Source organism: Sparus aurata, chromosome 6 (assembly GCF_900880675.1).
Source record: "Sparus aurata chromosome 6, fSpaAur1.1, whole genome shotgun sequence".
Lineage (NCBI taxonomy): Eukaryota > Metazoa > Chordata > Actinopteri > Spariformes > Sparidae > Sparus > Sparus aurata.
In genome coordinates this window covers 3,886,812-3,910,716 of record NC_044192.1, presented here as the reverse complement: position 1 = coordinate 3,910,716, position 23,905 = coordinate 3,886,812, and the positions used below count along the sequence as shown (strand labels likewise).

General features: G+C 41.6%; 3 protein-coding genes across 3 annotated transcripts; all 3 read left to right on the top strand.

The window, feature by feature from the left end:
• Positions 1–792: 792 nt before the first annotated feature.
• On the top strand, positions 793–1,950 carry LOC115582811 (odorant receptor 131-2-like). The gene is made up of 2 exons (XM_030419020.1): positions 793–942; positions 1,183–1,950. Exons 1-2 carry the CDS (start codon positions 793–795, stop codon positions 1,948–1,950), a joined length of 918 nt encoding a protein of 305 aa, XP_030274880.1.
• Positions 1,951–4,673: 2,723 nt separating this feature from the next.
• On the top strand, positions 4,674–5,824 carry LOC115582807 (odorant receptor 131-2-like). The gene is made up of 2 exons (XM_030419014.1): positions 4,674–4,823; positions 5,069–5,824. Exons 1-2 carry the CDS (start codon positions 4,674–4,676, stop codon positions 5,822–5,824), a joined length of 906 nt encoding a protein of 301 aa, XP_030274874.1.
• A 10,617-nt stretch (positions 5,825–16,441) lies between these two features.
• LOC115582806 (odorant receptor 131-2-like) lies at positions 16,442–23,905 on the top strand. Its single transcript, XM_030419013.1, has 5 exons — positions 16,442–16,507; positions 19,195–19,354; positions 19,603–20,420; positions 22,852–23,141; positions 23,613–23,905. The coding sequence occupies exons 2-5, from the start codon at positions 19,205–19,207 to the stop codon at positions 23,903–23,905; spliced, it is 1,551 nt and encodes a 516-aa protein (XP_030274873.1). The 5' UTR covers positions 16,442–16,507; positions 19,195–19,204.

Below are 23,905 nucleotides of genomic sequence, written 5' to 3'. Positions count from 1 at the left end.
GTTGTTGTTACCGAGAGGCCTCATGCTGCATTATCCTGAAACATTGTGATCTCATTAGACTAACAGAGTCTAGTTCCTTTAACTAATCTGGGCTTTCACTTTAAAAAAAAGCCTATTTACATTTGTTGAAAGGTGTAACACAGCCCATAACTTTAAAACCAATGCTAGCTTTATGAAGCACAAATACATAATGAGCTACGAACTTGTTTTCTGAACCTTCAAGAACTAGAAGTTAATGCTATTATAAAGGTATCGCCCATCCTATCTTTGTCTTTGAATCCCTGTCTTTCTTGTTAATGTAAATATATGTTAATAAATCAGTTCATCATGCTTGTTTAAGACACTAATCCCCCAGTTAGTGCTGATAATATTTGAGAATGTGAAATTTATGAAGAAACATGAGTAGACTACAGGTTATCATGTAAATTACAGTGTATAATATTATTTTGTATTCAGTGAAAATAACTACATTTTAGCATTATTCTCATTCTCAGATTTATGTTGTGTTTTGATCTACTGTAAGGTTGGCTCTCAATATTTAAATATGTAGGTAGGTGTTCACAGCTACAAAATAGAGTAGAGCAATCTGAAGACTTACAAGTTTGCGATAATTACTAATTACTAATAATTACTTTTAGTTTAAATGTTTCTGATCTTCAGAAAGTTCTTTAAAAAATGGAGTGTTAAAATCAGTGTTGTGTCATGAGGTCATTTGTTATAATCTATAATCACTGCAATTATTTACTTTGAACTGAAAATCTTGGTTATTTTTTTCTTTTCAGCCTAAAAGAGATGAACGTCTCTTCTGCCAACGTGACTGTGGTTTTACAGTATCGAGACTCTTTCACTAAAGCTGTGACCAAGAATGTGATCGTTGTGGTTCTCGGGATCTCCATCAACTACATCAATGCAAACCTCATTCACACCTTCAGCAAACACCAGGTTGAGTGTTCCTCCACTTCAGTAATTCTGCCTTTCATAGAGCTCATGTTAGCAGATGTATTTTTGGGTGGAGCATGTTTGCTTTGTTATGTCCTGATCAGGAGAAAGTGATGTACTGCGAATAACAGTTGCAGGGAGAAGTTGACTTCATGCTTTTCATTTGATAATACACAGTTTCACAGAGTTGTTACGTCTGTAAGTCACCTCACCTCGGACCTCAAACTTTTTCTCACCCTCCAGATCTTCTACACGAATCCTCGCTATATACTTTTCGTTCACCTGGTGGTCAACGACATGATCCAAGTGACCCTGACTGTCATGCTGTTTGTCATCAGCTACACCATCTACAAAATAAATGTCTCTGTCTGTTGCGTCTTCATGCTGCTTGCTCTTTTCACCACTGAAAACACTCCTCTGAACCTGGCTTGCATGGCGGTTGAGTGCTACATCGCCATTTGCATCCCCCTTCGGCACGTGCAGATCTGCACCGTCAAGAAAACATTAATCCTGATTGGTTTAATCTGGACGACAACCACCTTTTCTGTTCTGTCTGATCTCGTCATCACTTTAGCCACACAGCCACTGGGCTTCTTTTATTCTCGAGTGTTCTGCCTCAGAAACAATGTCTTCCCACATCCCATCATCACCAAAAAGAGGGACAATACATATTTAGTATTTCTAGGTATAGTTTGGATCACCATCTTTTACACTTACTACAGAATTCTGGTGGCTGCAAAAAGAGGTTTCAAAGATATTAAAAAAGCCAGAGACACAATCATCCTCCACGGGTTTCAGTTGCTGCTTTGTATGGCTTCGTATGCGACCCCCAGGTTCAGCGATGTTCTGAGGCAATGGTTCCCTATGAATCAAACAGACACCTTGTTTGCATGTTACATCATTGCACAGATCCTGCCAAGATCACTTAGTCCAATCATCTATGGCATAAGAGACAAGACTTTCAGAAGGTACCTGAAAACGAATCTGTTTTGGAAAGTGAGTCCGCAGTAAACATCAGTTCATGGGTAAAAGAATAGATTTTTTGCCAATGACTCCAGAAATGACCGCTTGACAACAACAGGAGAACAGGACAAAAGCATGATTAATGTTAGATTGGTTTGATGGAGACATCAAAGCCTTTGGATAGCTCTTGAACAAGATCACGTTTAGGATTGAAAAAAAAGCACTTTTTCTGCACAACTTAGATCATGTACATAAGTTACTTAACTCACTTCACATATGTAAGTTAAGTATGATACATATGTTAACTTTGTATGTTCGTTAAAATAAGTCCGAGTTGAATTTTGGTTTCGCGTAGGACACCAACAGAGGTCTCCTGGGTGAATGTTCTGTGTTTGACCCATCCATCCATCCCAAACTTGTCCATATGCAGATTTTGTCACTCTCTCCTACATCAACTGACGTTCTCCTGAGTTTCAGTCAGAATTGCTAGGGCCACTTAATATTGTCAGCGGACAATAAACAATGACTTATATGGCTGTTTTTTTCTCATGCCAAAAAAAAGCACGAGTTTATACTTATAAAAGTTTATAATTACATGAGTTATAATGATAAGAAAAAGGGCTGGGAATCAAACATCAGTACTTTTTTGCTACCGACCAAAATATGCAGTGAGTCACAAATTGCTGATAACAGACAGCATTGAATTTTTGCTCATAGTCTTGATTGTTATTTGCTCTTTCTTATAAGTTATTCCGATGGATTTTGGTTTAGATAATGTTCTACAGACACAGGCTTGTTTGTGGTATACTTTTTAATTGTCTCTGTATGTTTGTTCAATGTTTAAAAACAATGTTTCTGATCAGTTCAAGGCAACAAGATAACTCAGATTATGTGTTGTTATTTGGCACCATTATCACCTTTTTTCAAAAAAACAATGGGTTACGCAGCTCGGGGCAAAATATCAAGATTCGGATCAGCGATATGAAATTCCTTTTGTTGTAAGTGTTCTGCTTATGTGTTGAAATTATATTCATCTTTTTAATATACCATTGTTTTTTCTGTATGAATTTGTTAAATTTCATATTTTGTATTGATAATTACTGCTCAATCACAAAATGACACAAATGTATGGACTTTCAAACGTGTCAGTGCTGTGTTAGTACATGGGGCCTGTCCATTGAAGTCTAGTTTTCCACGTTCATCACAGTGCAAATGCAGATTTGCGTCTTTTAAAAATTCACATTTGTGTTCACACAAAACAACAAAAAGAATCAAAGGTAAAGATAATTAAATGTATGAACACACACACTACACATGCAAGGTCACCATGCATTCACACATCAGGGATTATCCGTCACAGCATCACATATAAACTCTGAGATTGTCTTTCGACATATTGTTGGTGTCCTGGTCCAAACGCTTAAACTAAGGTAAATTACACCTGCAGAAAACCATGTGATCCTTTGAACTGTGTTCTGAATGGACGGCTATTTTATCAGTATGATAGAAGTTCAATGTGAGTCTTTTTTACCTGCTGACTTTATTTATTTTAATTTTCAAGAGTAACATTTTTACATTTGTTTTTTGGGACCCTGATGAAGAACGAGTGTTGAAACATTTTTGTCTTTTTTAATGACCAGCCTTTAAATTGTTTAGCCATGATAATGGACTGATATTTTCGATTGTTTTCATTTTCTGAATTCCCTGAGTCCTTGTTGTTACACTCTCTTATATTTGGAAAGCCTGAGTTGTCTCTGGTTTTTGAAGAACCAAATCTGTTCAGTGCAAGGATATTTGTTCTGAACTGAAACATGGAAAAAACAGTGCTTTGATCCTCCGACTGAACTGATCTTAGTGACTTTGTTCTCGTGTTTTTACTGAGAGGCCTAATGTTGGATTATCTTGAAACATTTTGACCTTATTAAAAAGAAAATCTATTTCTATAATCTATATCTACATTTGTTGAAAGCTGAAACACAGCCCATAACTTTTAAACCTACCAGATGTAGGCCTATTGTTTAAGCTTTTGATATGATATTATGAAGCACCTATACATAATGAGCAAAGAACAAGTTCTTTTAGCCTTTAAGAACTAGAAGTAAAAGCTATTATAAACGTATCACCCTCCTATCTTTGTCTCTGTGTCCCTATCTTTGTTGTAGATATAATTATGTGTTAAGGAATCAGTTCAGAACAATTGTTTAAGACACTTATCCACCAGTTAGTGATGAAACTATTTGAGAATGTGAAATTTATGAAGAAATATGAGTAGGCTATAGGTTATCATGTAAATTACAGTGTATAATATTATTTTGTATTCAGTGAAAATAACTACATTTTAGCATCATTATCATTCTCAGATTTATCTTGAGTTTTAATCTGCCATAATGCTGGCTCTCAATATTTTAATATGTAGGCAGGTATTCACAGCTACAAAAAAAAAAAAAAAAAAAATGAGTAGAGCAACCTAAAGATTTACAAGTTATTGATGATTACTAATTATAATGTGTACTGGTGGTGACTTGCTGTCATTTGCTCTGAATTAATTTTGCTTTTGTATAAATTTGAGACAATATCTAAAAAGTATCTTAAGTTATTAGCTGTACCTTCTTTTAGTTTAAATGTTTCTGATCTTCAGAAAGTTCTCCACAAAATGGAGTGTTAAAATCAGTGTTGTCTCAAGAGGTCATTTCCTATAACCTATAATCACTGCAATTATTAACTTTGAACTGAAAAATCTTGATTATTCTTTTCTCTTCAGTTTTGAAGAGATGAACACCTCATCTGCCAACGTGACAGTGGTTTTACAGTATCGAGACTCCTTCACTAAAGCTGTGATCAAGAATGTGATCGTTGTGGTTCTCGGGATCTCCATCAACTACATCAATGCAAGCCTCATTCACACCTTCAGCAAACACCAGGTCGAGTATTCCTCCACCTTGCATAGAGCTTATGTTAGCAGATGTATTGTTGGGTGGAACATGGTTTGCTTTATGTCCTGATCAGGAGAAAGTGATGTACTGTGATTAACAGTTGCAGGGACAAGTTGACTTAATGCTTTTCATTTGATAATACGCAGTTTTAGAGTTGTTACGTCTGTAAGTCACCTCACCTCGGCCCTCAAACTTTTTCTCACACCCTGTCTGCCTTTGTTCCCACCCTCTAGATCTTCTACACGAATCCTCGCTATATACTTTTCATTCACCTGGTGGTCAACGACATGATCCAAGTGACCATGACCGTCATGATGTTTGTCATCAGCTACACCATCTACAAAATAAATGTCTCTGTCTGTTGCGTCTTCATCCTGCTTGTTGTTTTCACCACTGAAAACACTCCTCTGAACCTGGCTTGCATGGCGGTCGAGTGCTACATCGCCATCTGCATCCCCCTTCAGCACGTGCAGATCTGCACCGTCAAGAGAACGTTAATGCTGATTGGTTTAATCTGGATGACAACCGCGTTTTCTGGTCTGTCTGATCTCTTCATCACTTTTGCCACACAGCCACTGGGCTTCTTTTATTCTCAAGTGTTCTGCCTCAGAAACAATGTCTTCCCACATCCCATCATCACCAAGAAGAGGGACAACACATATTTAGTATTTCTAGTTATAGTTTGGATCACCATCTTTTATACTTACTTCAAGATCCTCTTCACTGCAAAAACAGCTAGCAAAAATGCAAAGAAAGCCAGAAACACAATCTTCCTCCATGCGTTTCAGCTGCTGCTTTGTATGGCTTCATATGTGACCCCCATGTTCCAAGATGTTCTACGGCAATGGTTCCCAAAGAATTTTACAGACTCCCTCTTCGCCATCTATATTGCAGTACAGATGCTACCACGATCTATCAGTCCATTTATCTATGGCCTACGAGACAATACTTTCAGGAAGTACCTGAAAAGGTTCTGTTGTGTAAAGTGAGCACTAATGCAATAACAAACCAGGGTGATACTGGTAAAACTTCTGTCAACCACACAGTTTAACAAGCAAACTCCTCAGTCTCTGCAGCTTAACCAGTGTTTTCTTTACCTTTACACTTATCACTTCACTCAGGCAAGTAGCAGATACATTAACATTTATCCAGACACACAACTGTTATACATTTTTGTAAATCAAAATGTAAGTGTTTATGTGCTCAGCACATTACAAGCAGAAGCTGTACATTATGTCAAGTTATTCAGTGTTTCTGACGTACAGCTGTACAATGACATCTGAAAATAAACCAAAGATACTGGAAATAAGACAAGAAAATACACTGTTAAAAAAGATTTGTTGACTCAACTTGACTAAATCCAGTCATCTTGTTGCTTTGACTGAGTTAAGTTGAGTCAGCTTATAGTGTCAAGCTTCTTGCAATTCAAAACATGAGCTGATGCAACATGCAGTCTGTTCACTCAACTTCCTGTATCAAGTAAGTTGGCCTAGAAAATATCATATAAGATAACTTAAAAAGATGCTTATCAAGTTAGCACAACATGAAATAATAAATTGATACAACATGCAGTTTGTTGACTCAACTCCCTGTATCAAGTAATTTGGACTAGAAAATATTACTTTAGATAACTAAAAAGGATGTTGGTTGAACTTATTTGATCAAGTCATTTAAAATGAATAATCAAGTTAGCTCAACATTAAATAATTGTTCAGAATCAGAATGTTCAGAATCAGAATCAGAATCCTTTATTGATCCCCGGGGGGAAATTGTTTTTGTTACAGGCTCTCCATGCAAAGGAGAATTAGAAATACAGCTTGAATGGAAATAAGGAATAAAGATAAAGATATAAATAAAATATTAAGTAGACAATAATAAAATAACATGTTACGACCCTAGAGGTCATGTGTCTATTTGTCTGTTTTTAATATCCCTCTTTTACCTATGAGTGTGTGTGTGTGAGATTGGTTGCAGGTGTGTCTGGTTGTAGGTTGCCCCATGGAGCTGATTGGCTGCTTTCCTGGAGCCATGGGTTTAAAGGCCGGCTCCTCTCCAGTTCCTGTGGGCTCTCCTCTGCTGTTCCAGACTACCAGCATTTGTGTGATTGTGGAACAACTATGTTTGAATAAAAACTTTGTTAAAAACGTTCGCTGCTGGTGGTGTTTGGGGAACAGGAAGAGGGGAGTCTCATTTTCTTGTTACGCCAGGGTTTCCCCTAGGCCCTGGTCGTAACAATTGGGGGCTCGTCCGGGATCTGAATGTCCATGAGGTGAGGTAGATGTGGTTTGGTTTGGTTTAGTTTGTTTGTGTAAGTGGCCTTTAGTTAAGTGTAGTGGTCATCTCTTTTGTTAAGTTGTTGCTGCATGTTGTGTTTCTGACTGAGCACCCTAACCAGAAAGCTGCCGGGCATTTTCAAGGATTTGCCATGTTTGTTATTTTGCCTTTCTTATTTTTGGTGGTAATCCTGGGTGGGGGTACGCTTCAGTGATTCGCAGTTGACTAGATTCCTGGTCTTCGGTGATTCACTGAGTTCAGCGTTTAAAGACGCCTCGAGCTCGGCACGCCACTGAAGACTAGCTAGGTGAGTTAGCCACCTTTTGTAGGCAGGTAAAGTTGGGGTGTCTCTACAGTTTGTTTCCCTTCGTTTTATACTTTGCACAGCAACACGGTTTTGTGTGAGATGGCTGCTTTTGTGTTGGTCACGTTGTGATGTGTGGCCCTAATTAATACTTGTGTGCAGTAACTTTTTGTGACCTTTTGGTTGTGGAACTGGACTCCGCTTTTGTTGGGTCACTTGTGGTTGCAGCTTAAGTGTAAGCTGGCAACATTTTGTGTAGTGGTGACTACAGAGTGATGCCTTTTGTGTGTGGTTGTTGCAGTCCACTTTTGGTGTGGTGAAACAGGTGTTACTGATTTAGTGTATTAATTGGTATGATTGGCATGGTGTCACTCCCCAGATCAGTGGATCTTGAGTGGTGGATGTGGCTTCCCAGTTTGTCTGGTCACTTTTGTCTCTTTGTTACACTCCATGATATAGTAACGTGTGGTTTGAGATCACAAGGTGTCCATTTTGGGTGTGGTAGTGGCAGTTCACTTTTGTTGGGTCACTTGTGGTTTCAGCTTAGGTGTAAGCTGGCAACATTTGTGTGTAGTGTTGACTATACAGTGATGCCTTTTGTGTGGTGGCTGTTGCACTCCACTGTGTTGGGCACCTGTTGCGGTTTTTGGTGTGTCTGTTACCACAGTTGGTGCATTTGCTTTTTGTGTTCTCTCCTCATGGTGGTGGCCATTTTGTTTGTGGGAGTGGCACCCACCAATAAGGTTTTGGGTCCTGTTTTTATGTAGATTGGTTTTAAGAGGGAACAGACTTGTGATTGCTCAACACCCGATTGCAATCACTTGAATGAACATTTCTTTATGGGAGAAATGTTCAGTTTTAAGGGGGGAGGTGTTACGACCCTAGAGGTCATGTGTCTATTTGTCTGTTTTTAATATCCCTCTTTTACCTATGAGTGTGTGTGTGTGAGATTGGTTGCAGGTGTGTCTGGTTGTAGGTTGCCCCATGGAGCTGATTGGCTGCTTTCCTGGAGCCATGGGTTTAAAGGCCGGCTCCTCTCCAGTTCCTGTGGGCTCTCCTCTGCTGTTCCAGACTACCAGCATTTGTGTGATTGTGGAACAACTATGTTTGAATAAAAACTTTGTTAAAAACGTTCGCTGCTGGTGGTGTTTGGGGAACAGGAAGAGGGGAGTCTCATTTTCTTGTTACGCCAGGGTTTCCCCTAGGCCCTGGCCGTAACAATTGGGACCTGTGACCACACCAAAAACTACCAGCATTTGTGTGATTGTGGAACAACAAAGTTTTTATTCAAACATAGTTGTTCCACAATCACACAAATGCTGGTAGTCTGGAACAGCAGAGGAGAGCCCACAGGAACTGGAGAGGAGCCGGCCTTTAAACCCATGGCTCCAGGAAAGCAGCCAATCAGCTCCATGGGGCAACCTACAACCAGACACACCTGCAACCAATCTCACACACACACACTCATAGGTAAAAGAGGGATATTAAAAACAGACAAATAGACACATGACCTCTAGGGTCGTAACATAACATAATAAAGTAAACAATAAAATAAAATATTAAATAATAAAGTAGATAGTCTGGGAATATATACAATAGAACAGGGGTACTCAAATACAAATCTTGAAGGGCCACATAGATTTTTTTCAATGACTCAAAGGTCCATGTATTGAGGCCGGTCAGGCCACATGCAATAATACTGTAATATTCAAAACAAAATGTCCTTTTCATTGTAAACAACAAAATACGAACAGAAATTAAATGTATTTTCTATTTTAACATAAATTAAAATACATAGTTGAATATTTCCTCTTTTGGTTTGCCTTCAAACATTGTGTCCATCACTTCATGCATTATTTTATTTCATTGTGACATAGATGTGACAAGAATCCTGCTTGCAGCTTGATATGACGATTTCAGTGGATTTATTTGTGTTGTGCTTATCTCTGAATTTTGAGGAAATGTCTCTTCAAAGTTCCTATGCTTCATCTCATAATACCGTTTCAAATTGGGAATCTGTATCACAGCTTTTCCTGGCATATTGTAATGCACCTTGTGGACTGTGGCGCAATGACTCTTGGGTATTCTGTTGGTGTAATTACGGTTCGTGAATGTGTCTGTGAATAAGATGATATGTAAGATGGTTGTGGGTTGATTCACGTCATTTGTTCTTTGATTAAATGGTGTTGAGTTTTAACAAGGATGATAAAAAAAAATTTGGCACCGTGAGTGAAAGGCTGTTAGCCGGGAGAAACTCCCCGCACGTTAACTCACGTGATTACGTGAAAATACATGATGAAACTGTACTGTACTGTCCCAAATATAGGACGACTCTGATTATAAGACGATCCCTCTTTTTAAGCTTTTCTCTTACTGTCAGCGTTTTCAGACGGTCTTTTTGGACCCGCCGTCTTCCGACGTTACACTCCGTAACTCCACATTTCTTGGCTGGTTGACAGTTGTTTGGCGCCTCCGCTGCATTGATCACCATTATCTTAAAATTACCATCATAGCTCCGCCTCAGATGTCTGTTAACTCGCCCCACTTTTGATCTACTTTACTCCGAAAAATCCACGCTTCTCTCCATTTTTCATCTCCTTTCACTTCTTCTCCGCTGTGATTGACAGATAACCCCAGCCACAGCGTCAGTGACGTCTCTACAATAAGCTGGCGCCCTCTGCAGTTGCGGTCGCGTAGCGACCCAGACAACTATCAGCATGTGTTAACAGTTAGACCCCGATTATTAGACGACCCCACCTTTTCACATAATTTTCATCGAAAAAAACCTTGTCCTGTATTCGGGTCAATACGGTAATTTGTTTAACCACGTCACACACGGGTAATTTCTCTGACTCTTGCATTGTTAGATACGAATGAATGCAAATGCATTTATTTCTCTGAGTCCCCGATCTTCGCTGTTCACTTTGTTAAACCAGTGTACTTGGAAACACGTTATTTTTAATGTCTTACCACCGGTAAAATGTGAATACGCGAACTGCTCCGAAAACGAAAGTGAAAGGTAAAAAGTTACGCTCGCACCCGTGAGTGACCCACCTGTCTGTGTATCGTTGGCATGGAGACAAGTCCCGGTGTACATATGCTGACCCAACCAAAACACATGGTGAAGGAACAACAGTTCGGGGGCCACAAATAGGAGGCCGGCGGGCCGGATGCGGCCCGGGGGCCGCCTATTGAGGGCCGCTGATGTAGCCTATGTGATTTTCCTTTGCTAAGACCTGCGCATTTTGTCTTTCCTTTACTAGGAGGACGGATTAAAACAATCACCTATCACGACGTGTTAGCTGCATCTAACTCTACATTAAAAATTATAATCCATACACTACAGCGGTGGTCAGTGTTTTTCCTCTTCCCCACGGACCATGACTTGCTCTGTTATCTGGCTGTCTTGTCAATGCTGTGCCAGGTTGAGTGCGAGCAAAGGTTCTTGTAACGTTACGAGTGGCGACGTCACATAATTTAACGTTACATTAGCGGGTTGACCCAGGTATAATGTTCCCACTGTTGACACATTTTTCTGTAATAATGAGGACAGGTCTCGCCTTTTCACTTGTATAAGAACATATTATCGGTGCAGAATGCTTGTTACAGTCGAGTATGAGGCTCAACTCTACCTTAAATGCTTGCTGTTTCAGTCCGCTAGCTGGCTAGCGCTACATGTTAACGTATTTCCGAAAACGAACTAAACATTAAATAATCATCACAGGTTATGTTGACAGACCATTCGAGATGGAGAGACGTTAGACGATTAATGCTCATTGCCTACAGATGAACTAACTTTGCTAAAAATAATTGTATGTACTTACTTGGACGGCTCGGCTCCGAGGAAAAAAAGATGGCGGTTGCCTCGGATATCCAAATCCAACACTGCGAGTGACGTCGCATTGCCTGCGCATGTGCGTTGGTTGAAATGCTCACCTTATGTACATTATGAAGTTAACTGAACGGATTATTATGGGTTTTTGATGAGTTTCCGCACTTTTTCAAAGTTGAAGTTGTCATAACTCTTCTTACTTTGTTGTAATGGGCAATGAGTTTTCCCAGCTTGACAACAACAGTCCTTCTGACTAAAAGCCCAAATCCCTTTTAACAGTGTAGATCAAATACCCAGAATATAACATAATATAAAATGTATGACAGTTCTGTGTCTGTCTAAATGTTACATTGTCTGCTACTTGCCTGAGTGAACTGAACAGTGCAAAGGTAATAATAGCACAGGGTGAGTTGCTTATGTCAGGTGTTAGAGTCTGAATTCTGAGTTTAAAGTCAGCTGATTTGTTTTTTCTATTCCTCTCCCGTAAAAATCTAAAACATTTACCAGAAGACAGAAACATGTTCTTCCTCCACGGGTTCCAGCTGCTGCTTTGTATGACTTCAAATGTGACCCCCATGTTCAAAGATGTTCTGCAGCAATGGTTCCCTATGAATCAAACAGACACCTTATTCGCATGTTACATCATTGCACAGATCCTGCTAAGATCACTTAGTCCGATCATCTACAATATAAGAGACAAGACATTCAGAAGGTACCTGAAAACTATTCTGTTTTGGAAAGTGTGCCCACAGTAAGCATCAGATCATGGGTAAAAGAACAGATTGTTTGCCAATGACTCCAGAAATGACTGCTTGACCAACAACAGGACAACAGGACAAATGCGTGGTTAACGTTAGTTTGGTTTGATGGAGCCCTCAAAGCCTTTGGATAGCTCTAGGCCAAGATCATGTTTAGGGTTTAAAAAAAGAAAAAGCACTTTTGCTGCGTAACTTAGATCATCTATGTAAGTGTCAGGGTGTGAGTGGGGGCAGTCGGGTGTATCGGGGTATTCTGTTTTTTTCCCCTTTTTCTTCCCTTACCGGCTCCCGGACCTGTGGGCATGCCAACCGTACCGGCTCCAGCGGAGAGGCGTACCTGGGTTTCGTTCATTCATCATCCCCCTGCTACTTAAACCCAGCCATGCCTCCACTCCAATGCCAGATTGTTCCACCAGTTACAGTGAATTTATCAAGAGCCTTCGCATAGCTTTCTGTGACTTTTTGAACTTTCTAAGCGTTTCTAGTGTGTTTTTGTGAGCCTGTCTCACTATTGTGTCCTTTTTTCCTCTCTGTGCTCCTGCCTCGCGGCAGATAGATCTCCACGCCTCTCCAGCCGAGCCGCCTGCCCGCCAGCCTGCCAGCCTGTCCACCTGCCTGCCAGCCCGCCTACACCGACCTGCCAACTACACCTGCTCGCCTGCTGACCCCACCTCCCCACGAACTCTGAGCCTAATCAAATCCTGTTACAACCGGCTTCCGCCTCAACTCCATCTGCTTTTGGGTCCTGACCTAGAACCCTGTCGTAACAGAACAATCTGGCCAGCATGGACCCAGCGGAATGCGAGCGCCTGCAGCACGCCCTCGGCTCCCAAGGAATAATGATCGGACAACACGAACAAGCCCTTCAGGAGGTAATGGAGGCTCTGCGAGGGTTGACCACTAGCGTGACGCAGCTGGGAGATCGCATGGATCAGGTGTGCTCCCAGCTGTCCCTTGTTACCACCGGGACGAGCCTCGCATCTCCACCTGCTGCTAGGGCTGGGCAATTAATCGAATTTTGATCGCGATTTCGATTTTGGCTTCTCACGATCATGAAAACACTGTAATCGAAGACAAACAATTAATGTGCCGCCGCGCGTCGTGTATGCAAATTACTGCGCTGTAAAAGCACAGTGAATTCACCTGTGTCGCCTGCAGCTGCAGCAGTGAGTGTGTGGATAAATTGTGGAACGAGCGATTGACAACATGGCAGAAAAGCAGCCTGAGCCTTTAGTTGAAAAGACAGGTAGGACAACTTCGGTCATTTGGAGACATTTTGGCTTCAAATCGCCGGACATGGAGCAGAAGGAGATTGTTTGCAAAGTCTGTCACACCGTCGTGTCTGCACCCCAGGGCAACACGACAAATTTATTTAACCATAAAGTGGTCTATGACAAAGTATTGAAGGAGCAAAAGACCCAAAAAAGTGTAAGAGCGTCAACTTCAGCCACAGCCACCACCACCGCAACACAGTCCTCCATTGACGACACTCTTTACAATGCCGCTCCATAGCCCACCGGCTCCCGGCAACAGCGAGAGATTACGGAGGCTGTGACATTCATGCTAGCTAAGGACATGTGCTCTATCAGTACAATTAACAACCCAGGCTTCAAGACACTGGTCAACACTTTGGACAAGCGGTACGTGTTGCCATCACGCAAACATACAAATATTATTATCATTTACTTTTTTACTACTAATCTATCTGGTTGTTTTTCTAAAAGTTATATTTAAAGTTGAGCTCAATAAATACTTTTTTTCAAATCAGTGAATAATCGTATTTATTAATCGTGATTTCAATATCAATCAAAATAATCGTGATTATTATTTTTAGCATAATCGTCCAGCCCTACCTGCTGCCTCCTCATCCCCACCTGCTGCTTCCTCAGGTAAAAAGACGAACTGTTCCTTTAACACTCCTTCTGTCCGGTAATCATCAAGAAACTTTTCAGCTGTTTGTAATTCCCTCGCCCCAGTCTCCCCTAGTACTGGGGCTTCCCTGGTTAAAACTGCATAACCCACATATTGACTGGTCAGGTTCCAGAATTGTTAATTGGAGTACCCACTGCCATTCTACACTCTGCTGCCCCTCCCGGAAGCCCCTCTACACCTGTCGCTCCCCAGCCCATGGACCTCACTTCTATTCCCCCTGTCTATCACGACCTCAGCGAGGTGTTTAGCAAGGATCGAGCTCTCTCACTGCCATCCCACCAGCCATATGACTGCGCCATCGACCTGCTGCCAGGCGCCACCCTGCCCTCGAGTCGGCTGTACAATATCACCCGCCCCGAACTAGAGGCCATGGAGGCCTACATCAACTACTCCCTCGCCGCCGGACTCATCCGCCCGTCCTCCTCGCCAGTAGGGGCGGGATTCTTCTTCATGGCTAAGAAGGACGGCTCCCTCCGCCCCTGCATTGATTATCAGGGCTTAAACGATATCACCATCAAGGATAAGTATCCTCTGCCCCTCATCGACTCCGCCTTCGGCCCTCTCCACCCAGCCGCCGTCTTTTCTAAACTGGACCTGCGCAACGCATATCATCTGGTGCGCATCCGCGAGAAGGACGATTGGAAGACTGTGTTCCAGACACCTTTAGGCCACTTCGAATATCTGGTTATGCCTTTTCGGCCTCACCAATGCGCCTGCGGTTTTCCAGAACCTAGTAAATGACATCCTCCGCGACATGCTGGGCCGGTTCGTGTTCATCTATTTGGATGACATCCTCATCTTCTCTCAGAATCTGGAGGAGCACGTACAGCATGTTCACCTGGTGCTCCAGCGTCTCCTCAAGAACAGGTTATACGTTAAGGCAGGGAAGTGCAAGTTTCACGTCACATCTGTGGACTTTCTCGGTTTCATCATCAAGTGTGGACAGGTGAGGGCCGACCCCGTGAAGGTGCGAGCAGTGACTGACTGGCCGGTGCCGGAGAACCGCTAACACCTGCAGCGCTTCCTGGGCTTTGCTTATTTTTATAGACGGTTCATCCGGGATTACAGCCGGGTGGCGGCCCCACTCACCAATCTCACCTCCATCAAGCTCCCATATCGGTGGTCTCCCAAAGCCGAGGCGGCTTTTGGTCGCCTTAAGACTCTGTTCTCTTCAGCCCCGGTCCTCTCCCACCCAGACACCAGCCTCCAGTTCATGGTGGAGGTGGACGCTTCAGACACCAGAGTGGGGGCTGTGTTGTCTCAGCGTTCACCTGCTGACCAGAAGTTGCACCCCTGCGCCTTTTTCTCTCGCCGTCTTTCCCCAGCCGAGAGGAATTATGACGTCGGCAATCGGGAGCTACTAGTGGTCATACTCTCCAGTTGGGGCATTCTTCAAAGCTGGCCTGTCATCCGAGGTTTCAGAGAACCCTATCCTTTATTAGGGGTCGTTTTTGGTGGCCGGCGATCTATTTAGACACCAAAGAGTTCATTTCCGCCTGCTCCGTCTGCTCCCACGGCAAGGCCTCTCATCCCGCCCCGGCCGGTCTGTTACGACCTCTGCCTGTGCCCCATCGACCGTGGTCTCACATCGCCGTGGACTTTGTGACAGGACTGCTGCCTTCTGAAGGTAAAACTGTCATACTCACCATTGTTGACAGATTTTCTAAGGCTGTGCATTTTGTCCCCCTGTCCAAACTCCCGTCTGCCCTGGAGACCGCAAACCTCCTCGTTCTCCACGTTTTCAAGATCCACGGGATTCCTGTCGACATAGTATCCGACAGGAGGCCACAATTCATCTCGCAGGTCTGGAAGACGTTTGTCAGGCAATCGGGGCTTCGGTCAGCCTCTCTTCAGGATACCATCCTCAGTCCAACGGGCAGACGGAGCGGGCGAACCAGGACTGCGTCTATACCCAACATCCCGTCTCCTGGGCCACCCATCTGCCCTACGGCCCGGAGGAGCGCTCCTGGGTTTCAAGCTCTTTTATTGTAGACGCTACCCTGCTCAGAGACTTCTACCGGGAGTTCCCCGACAAACCTGGTAGGTTGCCTGGAGGCGCCCGTTGGGGGGGGGGTACTGTCATGGTGTGAGTGGGAGCAGTCGGGTGTATCGGGGTATTCTGTGTTTACCCCCTTTTTCTTCCCTCACCGGCTCCCGTCTACCGGCTCCCAGACCTGTGGGCGTGCCAACCTAACGGCTCCAGCAGAGAGGCGCACCTGGGTTTCATTCATTCATCATCATCCCCCTGCTACTTAAGCCCGGCCATGCCTCCACTCCGATGCCAGATTGTTCCACCAGTTACGGTGAATTTATCAAGAGCCTACGCATAGCTTTATGTGACTTTTTGAACTTTCTAAGCGTTTCTAGTGTGTTTTTCTGAGCCCATCTCACCATTGTGTCCTTTTTTCACCTCTCTGCCCGCCTACACCGACCTACCGACTACACCTGCCGATCTGCTTGCCTGCAGACCCCACCTCCCTACGAACTCTGAGCCTAATAAAATCCTGTTACAACTGGCCTCTGCCTCAGCTCCATCTGCTTTTGGGTCCTGACCTAGAACCCCGCCGTAACAGTAAGTTACTTTACTCACTTCACATTATGTAAGTTAACTATGTTACATATTTTAACTTTGTATGTCCGTTAAAATAAGTCAGAGTTGACTTTTGGTTTCCACAGGGCATCAACAGAGGTCTCCTGGGTTAATGTTCTGTGTTTGACCCATCCATCCCAACCTCGCCCATATGCACATTTGGTCACTCTGTCCAACATCGACTGACTTTCTCCTCAGCTTCAGTCAGAATTGTTAAGGCAACTTAATATTGTCGGCGGACAATAAACGACTTATATATATATTTTTTCTCATGCCAAAAAAAGCACGAGTTCATACTTGTAAGACTTTATAATCATATGAGTCATAATGATGGGGAAAAGGGCTGGGAATCAAACATCAGTACTTTTTTGCTACCGACCAAAATGTGCAGTGAGTCACAAATTGCTGATAACAGACGGCATTGAATACTTGCTCATAGTCCTGATTGTTATTTGCTCTTTCTTATAAGTTATTCAAGTGGATTTGGTTTAGATGATGTTCTACAGACACAGGCTTGTTTGAGGTATACTTTTCAGTTGTCTTTGGATGTTTGCTCAATGAAAACTATGTTTCTGATCAGTTCAAGGCAACAAGATAACCCAGAGTGTGTGTTATTTGGCACCATTATAACCCTTTTTTAAAAACAATAGGTTAAGCAGCTCTGGGCAAAATATCAACAAGATCCAGCTCAGAGATATGAAATTCCTTTTGTTGTAAGTGGTCCGGTTATGTGTTGAAATAATATTTATCTTTTTAATATACCATTGGTATTTCTGTATGAATTTGTTATATTTTATTTTTTATAGTGATGATTACAGCTCAATCACAAAATGTCACACATATGTGGACTTTCAAACGTGCCAGTGCTGTGTACGTACATGACGCCTCTGCTTTGAAGTCTAGTTTTCCACATTCATTACAGTGCAAATGCAGATTTGCGACTTTTAAAAAATTCACATTTGTGTTCACACGAAACAACAAAAAGAATAAAAATTAAAGATGATTAAATGTATGAACACACACACTCTACACATGCAAGGTTACGATGCATTCACACACCAGGGATTATCCGTCACAGCATCACATATAAACTCTGAGATTGTCTTTAGACATATTGTTGGTGTCCTGGTCCAAACGCATTAACTAAGGTAAATCACACCCACAAGAAACTACGTGATCCTTTGAACTGTGTTCTGAATGGACTGATATTTTATTAGTATGATAGAAGTTCAATGTGAGTCTTTTTTACCTGCTGACTTTATTTATTTTCATTTCCCACTGTAACATTTTAACATTTGTTTTTTGGAAGCCTAATGAAGAACGAGTGTTGAAACATTTTTGGCTTTTTTAATGGCTAGCCTTTAAATTATTTAGCCATGATAATGCACTGATATTTAAATTTTTTACATTTTCTCGATTCCCAGAGTCCTTGTTTGTTACACTTTCTTATATTTGGAAAGCCTGGATTGTCTCTGGTTTTTGAAGAACCATTTTAAATCTGTTCAGTGCAAGACTATTTGTTCTGAATTGAAACATGGACAGTCTGAAAGACATGACTCCTTAACATTGAGACTTTGAGGGTTTTAAAAGTGTTCAGATTACAAGAAATTTGGTCATCTTTTGCTTTTACCTTAATAAGCGTATTAACAACTGAATAATCGATCTTACGACTTTAAATGCATTCATATCAATTGAAAGATCATATAAATGTTTTTATTTATTTTTAAATTGCGCTCTGATCCTTTGACTGAACTGATCTTAGGGACTTTGTTCTCATGTTGTTGTTACTGAGAGGCCTCATGCTGGATTATCTTGAAACATTTTTACCTCATTTTAAAAAAAAAATCTATTTCTATTTCTATAATCTATATCTACATTTGTTGAAAGCTGAAACACAGCCCATAACTTTTAAACCATTGCCAGATGTAGGTCTATTGTTTAAGCTTTTGATATGATATTATGAAGCACTAATACATAATGAGCTAAGAACAAGTTTTTGGAGCCTATAAGAACTAGAAGTAAATGCTATGATAAATGTATCAACCTCATATCTTTGTCTTTGTGTCCCTGTCTTTGTTGTAGATGTAAATATATGTTAATGAATCAGTTCATCATGATTGTTTTAGGCACTTAAGACAGTTAGTGATGATACTATTTGAGAATGTGAAATTTATGAATAAATATGAGTAGCCTATAGGTTATCATGTAAATTACAGTGTATAATATTATTTTGTATTGAGTGAAAATAACTACATTTTAGCATCATTATCATTCTCAGATTTATCTTGTGTTTTGATCTACTGTAAGATTGGCTATCAATATTTAAATATGCACGTAGGTATTCACAAAAAAGAAAGAAAAAAAGAGTAGAGCAACCTAAAGATTTACAAGTTATTGATGATTACTAATTATAATGTGTACTGGTGGTGACTTGCTGTCATTTGCTCTGAATTAATTTTGCTTTTGTATAAATTTGAGACAATATCTAAAAAGTATCTTAAGTTATTAGCTGTACCTTCTTTTAGTTTAAATGTTTCTGATCTTCAGAAAGTTCTCCAAAAATGGAGTGTTAAAATCAGTGTTGTCTCATGAGGTCATTTCCTATAACCTATAATCACTGCAATTATTTACTTTGAACTGAAAAATTATGATTATTCTTTTCTCTTCAGTTTTGAAGAGATGAACGCCTCATCTGCCAATGTGACAGTGGTTTTACAGTATCGAGACTCCTTCACTAAAGCTGTGATCAAGAATGTGATCGTTGTGGTTCTCGGGATCTCCATCAACTACATCAATGCAAGCCTCATTCACACCTTCAGCAAACACCAGGTCGAGTATTCCTCCACCTTTCATAGAGCTCATGTTAGCAGATGTATTGTTGGGTGGAACATGGTTTGCTTTGTTATGTCCTGATCAGGAGAAAGTGATGTACTGCAATTAACAGTTGCAGGGACAAGTTGACTTAATGCTTTTCATTTGATAATACGCAGTTTTAGAGTTGTTATGTCTGTAAGTCACCTCACCTCAGACCACAAACTTTTTCTCACACCCTGTCTGCTGTTGTTCCCATCCTTCAGATCTTCTACACGAATCCTCGCTATATACTTTTCATTCACCTGGTGGTCAACGACATGATCCAAGTGACCATGACCGTCATGCTGTTTGTCATCAGCTACACCATCTACAAAATAAATGTCTCCGTCTGTTGCATCTTCATGCTGCTTGTTGTTTTCACCACTGAAAACACTCCTCTGAACCTGGCATGCATGGCAGTCGAGTGCTACATCGCCATCTGCATCCCCCTTCAGCACGTGCAGATCTGCACCGTCAAGAGAACGTTAATGCTGATTGGTTTAATCTGGACAACAACCACGTTTTCTGGTCTGTCGGATCTCTTCATCACTTTTGCCACACAGCCACCAGGCTTCTTTTATTCTCAAGTGTTCTGCATCAGAAACAATGTATTCCCTCATCCCATCATCACCAAGAAGAACGACAACACATATTTAGTATTTCTAGTTATAGTTTGGATCACCATCTCTTACACTTACTTCAAGATCCTCTTCACTGCAAAGACAGCTAGCAAAAATGCAAAGAAAGCCAGAAACACAGTCATCCTCCATGGGTTTCAGCTGCTGCTTTGTATGGCTTCATATGCGACCCCTAATTTCAAAGAGGCTCTGCAGCAATGGTTCCCGAAGAATTTTACAGACTCCCTCTTCGCCATCTATATTGCAGTACAGATGCTCCCACGATCTATCAGTCCATTTATTTATGGCCTACGAGACAATACTTTCAGGAAGTACCTGAAAAGGTATCTGTTGTGTAAAGTCAGCACTAAAACACAAACCAGGGTGATACTGGTAAAACTTCTGTCAACCACACGGTTTAACAAGTAAACTCCTCAGTCTCAGCAGCTTTACCAGTGTTTTCTTTACCTTTACACTAATCACTTCAGTCAGGCAAGTAGCAGATAAATCAACATTTAGCCAGACACACAACTGTTAAACATTTTTGGATATCAAAATGTAACCGCTTATGTGCTTGGCACGATACAAGCAGAAGCTGTACAGTATGTCAAGTTATTCAGTGTTTCTGAGGTACAGCTGTACAATGAGATCTGAAAATAAACCAAAGATACTGGAAATGAGACAAGAAAATAAATCAAATACCCAGAATATAATTGTATATAATATAAATGTATAATAGTACTGTGTCTGGCTAAATGTAACATTACCTGCTACTTGCCTGAGTAAACTGAATAGTGTAAAAGTAACAAAAGCACAGGGTAAGCTGCTCGTATCAGGTGTTGGAAATATCAATAATTATTTTTGCTGGACACATAAGGTTTTAAGTTGTGAAACGAAGCCTGTGACAACATATTGCACTGCTCTCACACTCATGTGGCACGCAGCAAAATATACCCATACATACGCAACATATGAGTTACTGTAGGTGGCCTGTCATATATTCACTTCAGTGGATTAAGTGTTTTTGATCTGCACTGTGAACTTTTTTCTTAAAATTATAACCTTATTCATTCCAAGAAAAAAGTCTGAATTCTGAGTTTAAAGTCAGAAGTCAAATGATTTGTTTTTTCTATTCCTTTCCTGTAAGACTCTAAAACATTGACCTTTGAACATTTTAACAATAACAATGTGTATAATTACTCATTCAAATCTCTCATATTGAATTTAGTGGGACATTTTACAGAAATAAAGGCATTGTCAGTTTTCGCTGATAGGTTAACTTTTATTATAATAGAGATAAAGTACTGACTGAGTTATTAACCTGGTTGATTTATTGGTCTAGCTCTACTAAAAAGGTGTGTTTCAGATCAGAAGCACACACATACTGATGTTATGTTTATGTTCATTATCTCAGGTCTGCTTCACTTGACTACTTCTGCAAAACTTTAAAGGTGTTGATTTTTAGATGACATGCATTTCATTATTCTGTGTCATTTGCTTTTTACACAAGTGCATCGACTGCAAACATGAATTTCACACCTGTGGGCCGCAATGTGACAGGAGCTGTGAATAACCTGGACAGGTTTCTAACAGCTCTTCGCAGAAATTTAACAGTTTTTGTCCTGGGCATCATCATCAACTACATCAATGCCAACATGGTCCACACATTCAGCAAACATCATGTGTGTATTTCACTGAATCAGCTAGATTTTAGAGTTGGGTACAAATGGTAAATAGGGTAGTACAATGTGTGTAATGTGTATGAAGCTGTGCAGCTCTCTGCTCTTTTCTTTTGCTTGTTTCTATTCTTTTTCTTACAAGCAGGTGGGTAAGTATTATTAAATTAGTTGAAATTCAAGTTAATGAAAGAGGTGGTCTTTTATACTGTTTGACCTTCTCTTCCATTGTGCATACAGTCTGTGTGATGAAGTAACTAAAGAAACATGACACGACCATGGTTGAATGTTAAAGGTGCAATGTGTAAGAATTCAAGTGGAATTTATACTCAAATAAGGGGCAGCTGTAGCTTCCATCTGCAAGTTTGCTGTGCAGCTAGGGATTCTAATTAAGTAGGGGCACATGTACGATATGGATGTTAGTAAGACAGGTGAATTCTAAGGTAAAGTATTGATTATCAGGCATATAGATTGACAGATGTTCAAGTTCATTCTAACACTGTGGTGTATTTAGTTGATGGACTACATTAGATACATGTAGGAGGCTATACACTACTCAAAATATGTATGTGTGTGCAATAAGAGTCAAATTACATGTGTAGCCAACTATTACTTCTTTCTATGATCTTGTTCATTTTCAAGTTCCATTTTGATATTTTAAACTGAAAGTCTTACACATTGCTCGTTTAATATTCAAAGTATGCACAAAAAGCATGTAACTGTAAAATGACTGTCTTTGTTAAATAATCAAGTATTTTCTTAATTATCGATTCTTGTGTTATTCTGCAGAGTCCATAATTATATATGGAAATGTTTAGTTGTGTCTGATTAGTAGCCTAAAATATTCAGTTTTCCAACATTTTACACAGCATCAAAAAAGCATGAGTTTACAATCATAAGAATTATTCTAGGAAAAAGAGGAAAGCCACATATCCTCAAATATCTAACATTATATCACCTCCTCCTCTGAACTGCAACCTTACTGTGGTGGAAGGGTTTGAGTATCTGAATGATCCTAGGAGCTATGTTGTTCGGGGCTTAATGCCCCTGGTAAGGTCTCCCAAGGCAAACAGGTCTTAGGTGGGGGTCAGACTAAGAGCAGTTCCAATGCCACTGATGATAGATATTGAAACAAGTACGTTCATGTCACCTGGAATGGTGTTACCGGGGCCCCACCCAGGAGCCAGGCCTGGGGCTCGAAGGCTGGCGTGGGCTGGCTCATCGGAGATAGGTCCCTCACCGTTGTTTCGGCTTATGGGCCGAACAGCAGTGTAGAGTACCTGGCCTTCTTGGAGGCCCTGGGAGGGGTACTGGAAAGTGCTCCAACCAGGGACTCCATCGTTCTACGGGGGGACCTCAACGCTCAAGTGGGCAGCGACAGTGTTACCTGGAGGGATGTTATTGGGTGGAACGGCCTCCCCGATCTGAACCCGAGTGGTGTTCTAGTGCTGGAATTCTGTGCTAGTCACAGTTTGTCCATAATGAACACAATGTTTAAGCATAAGGGTGTCCCATCAGTGTACGTGGCACAAGGACACCCTAGGCTGGAGGTCAATGTTCGATTTTGTGGTCGTGTCATCTGGCCTCCAGCCATCCAAATGTTCAGGAAGGCCATGGAAGAGGACTACCGGTCGGCCTCAGGAAAATCTGGCAAAACATCCGGCGCCTCAGGAAGGGGAAGCAGTCCTCCACCAAGACTGTTTACAGTGGAGGTGGGGAGCTGTTGACCTCAACTGGGGACTGACACATCTCTGTAGCATTGCATGGCAGTCGGGGACAATGCCTCTGGACTGGCAGACCAGGGTGGTGGTCCCTCTATTCAAAAAGGGGGATCAGAGAGTGTGTTCCAACTATCGGGGGTCACACTCCTCAGCCTCCTTGGGTAAGTCTATTCCAGGGTACGTTTCTACCCTTACCTATGGTCATGAACTTTGGATCAAGACCAAAAGAATGAGATCGGGGATACAAGTGAGGTGGCTCAGGCATCTGTATTGGATGCCCCTTGGATGCCTTCCTTGGGAGGTGTTCCTGGCATGCCCCACCAGGAGGAGACCCCAAGGAAGACCCAGGACGTTGGAGTGACTGTGTCACTCGGCTGGCCTGGAACAGCCTTGGGATCCTCCCGGAAGAGCTATAGCAAGTGTCCGGAAGAGGGAAGCCTGGGTGTCCCTGCTCAAACAGCTGCCCCCAAGCCCCGGCCCTGGATAAGTGGAAGAAAATGGATGGATGGATAG